This window comes from Corvus kubaryi, unplaced genomic scaffold (assembly GCF_017639235.1).
Source record: "Corvus kubaryi isolate FWS band 111438036 unplaced genomic scaffold, C.kubaryi_AGA036_p1.0 121, whole genome shotgun sequence".
NCBI classification, from domain to species: domain Eukaryota; kingdom Metazoa; phylum Chordata; class Aves; order Passeriformes; family Corvidae; genus Corvus; species Corvus kubaryi.
Genome location: NW_024580656.1, coordinates 241,235 through 242,954, shown reverse-complemented (window position 1 = coordinate 242,954; position 1,720 = coordinate 241,235). Strand labels below are relative to the sequence as shown.

At 65.5% G+C, this 1,720-nt stretch overlaps 1 protein-coding gene across 2 annotated transcripts in view; it reads left to right on the top strand.

Annotated features, from left to right (window-relative positions):
- Positions 1 to 6: 6 nt before the first annotated feature.
- EFNA2 (ephrin A2) overlaps positions 7 to 1,720 on the top strand; it is a 40,435-nt gene continuing 38,721 nt past the window's right edge. The window contains exon 1 of one of the 2 annotated variants that reach the window (XM_042032976.1): positions 7 to 169. In XM_042032976.1, the coding sequence (XP_041888910.1) occupies positions 48 to 169 (122 nt within the window). In that variant the 5' untranslated portion in view covers positions 7 to 47. The remainder of the gene's footprint in view (positions 170 to 1,720) is intronic. The other variant, XM_042032905.1, reaches the window with a different exon arrangement.

The following is a 1,720-nucleotide window of genomic DNA, read 5'->3' as shown; positions in this document are numbered from 1 at the left end:
GCCGCCCCGTGAAGCGGCCGGAGCCGCGCCCGCCGCCCGCCGGGACGATGGTGCGCTGCGGGGCGGCCGCGCTGCTCGCCGCGCTCCTCGGCGTCTGCGTCTGGACCGACGAGACCGGGAAAGTTATCTCGGACCGGTTCGCCGTCTACTGGAACCGGAGCAATCCCAGGTGAGGCGGGGGGCGGCGGGGGCGGCCTTGGCGCCCGAGTTCCAGTCGGTGTTTCCCCCCGCATGCACACCCGGTGAGCGCCTGCCGCCGCCCGGTGACAGCGGCCGCCGCCGCCCGTGGAGGGTCGGGTCCCCCTCGAGGCCCCGGTGGGCTCCGGTGAACGGGCTGGGCGGCCCCGGGGAGGGGGGTGGTCCCCGGGGGTCCCTCCCCCGAAAGTTCCCGCGGAGCCCCCGGCGGACCGTCCCCGGGGGCTGCGGCAGCGCCGGGAGCAGCGCCGGGCGCGGGGCGCGTTCCCGGGGGCGGCGGGGGGGAGCGGGCGGCGGGGGCTGCGGCTCGGCCCCTCCGCGCCCAACTTCGGGGAAGTTCAAGTTCCTCCCCCCGCCACCCCGTCCCCCCCCGGTCCCTCTCCCGGGATGAAGGTTCTGCGAAAAAAAAACCTAAATCCGCCCAAAGCGGCGGCTGCGGAGGGGCGGGGGGGTCGGAAAGAGCGATTTGGGGGGAAAAAGGCAAAACGGGCCTGAGGGGGGCAGGGGGAGTGCGGAGCTGGGGATGCCCGGCCCTGCTGCTCCCGGGTCATTTCCATCCTGGAAGCACAATACCCACAGTTGGCTTCGTTTCCTGACTCCAGTTGGAATTTCGATTTTTCTGTCTGGTTTTTCCCCACCAAGTGGTTTTTTTTGCGGGGGACAAGAGTTTCGTTTCTCTCGTATTTCTTTGTTCATGATTTTGAAGAACCAAAAACTGTTGGTGAGTTGGGAGCAGGAGGAATTCTGCTCTGAGAATGTTCAGGTGGTTGGGACCCTCGGGACCCCCCACCCACCCCGTGGGGACACCCCTTGGGCTCTGAACGGGCCCGTTTGTGGGGATTCCTGTAAAAACAAAAAACCAGCCATCAAACCCCAAAATTCCGCAAAGTTCTCCCGAGCCTGGCACTGTCTGTGAGCGGCGAGGGATGAGCTCTGTGGGTGCTGCTGCCCCTGTGGCCCCCGGCTTTGGGCTGCCCTGTTTTCTGGGTCAAACGGGGGGTTCTTTGTCCCCCTCGGTCCCTGCGTGATGAGTGGCCTCGTAGGGCACGGTGTGGCCTGGTCCTCATCCCCTGGGCTGCCAGCGACGTGAGGCGGCTCCTCCAGCACCGGGTGCCTCGTCCCCTGCTGCCATCCATGAGGGGACCCTCGGTGGCACCTTCTCTCCCTCGATGACACCGGCGCACTTGGGCAAAGTTCCCGGCGGTGTTTCGACGCTGGGACACGCGCGGGGCCGAGGACCCTCAGCAGTACCCGGTGCCCGTCCAACCTCCACACGTGCCTTTGGGGGAACCCACCCGTGCCCCTCTCGCCGCCCTGAAATTGGGGCGAGCCCGTCCCTTTGTGCCTTGGTGGCGATGCCTTGGCGGCGGTGCTTGTGCCGCGGGCCGCCCGCGGTGCATATGGATTTTATTATCTCCCTCACATTTTTGTGGGGGATTGTAAGAGCCAGGGAATTATATATTTTTTTTAATTTTTTTTTTTTTTTTTGCCCATTGCGAAGTTTTTGGTTTCGGCTCCTGGTGCT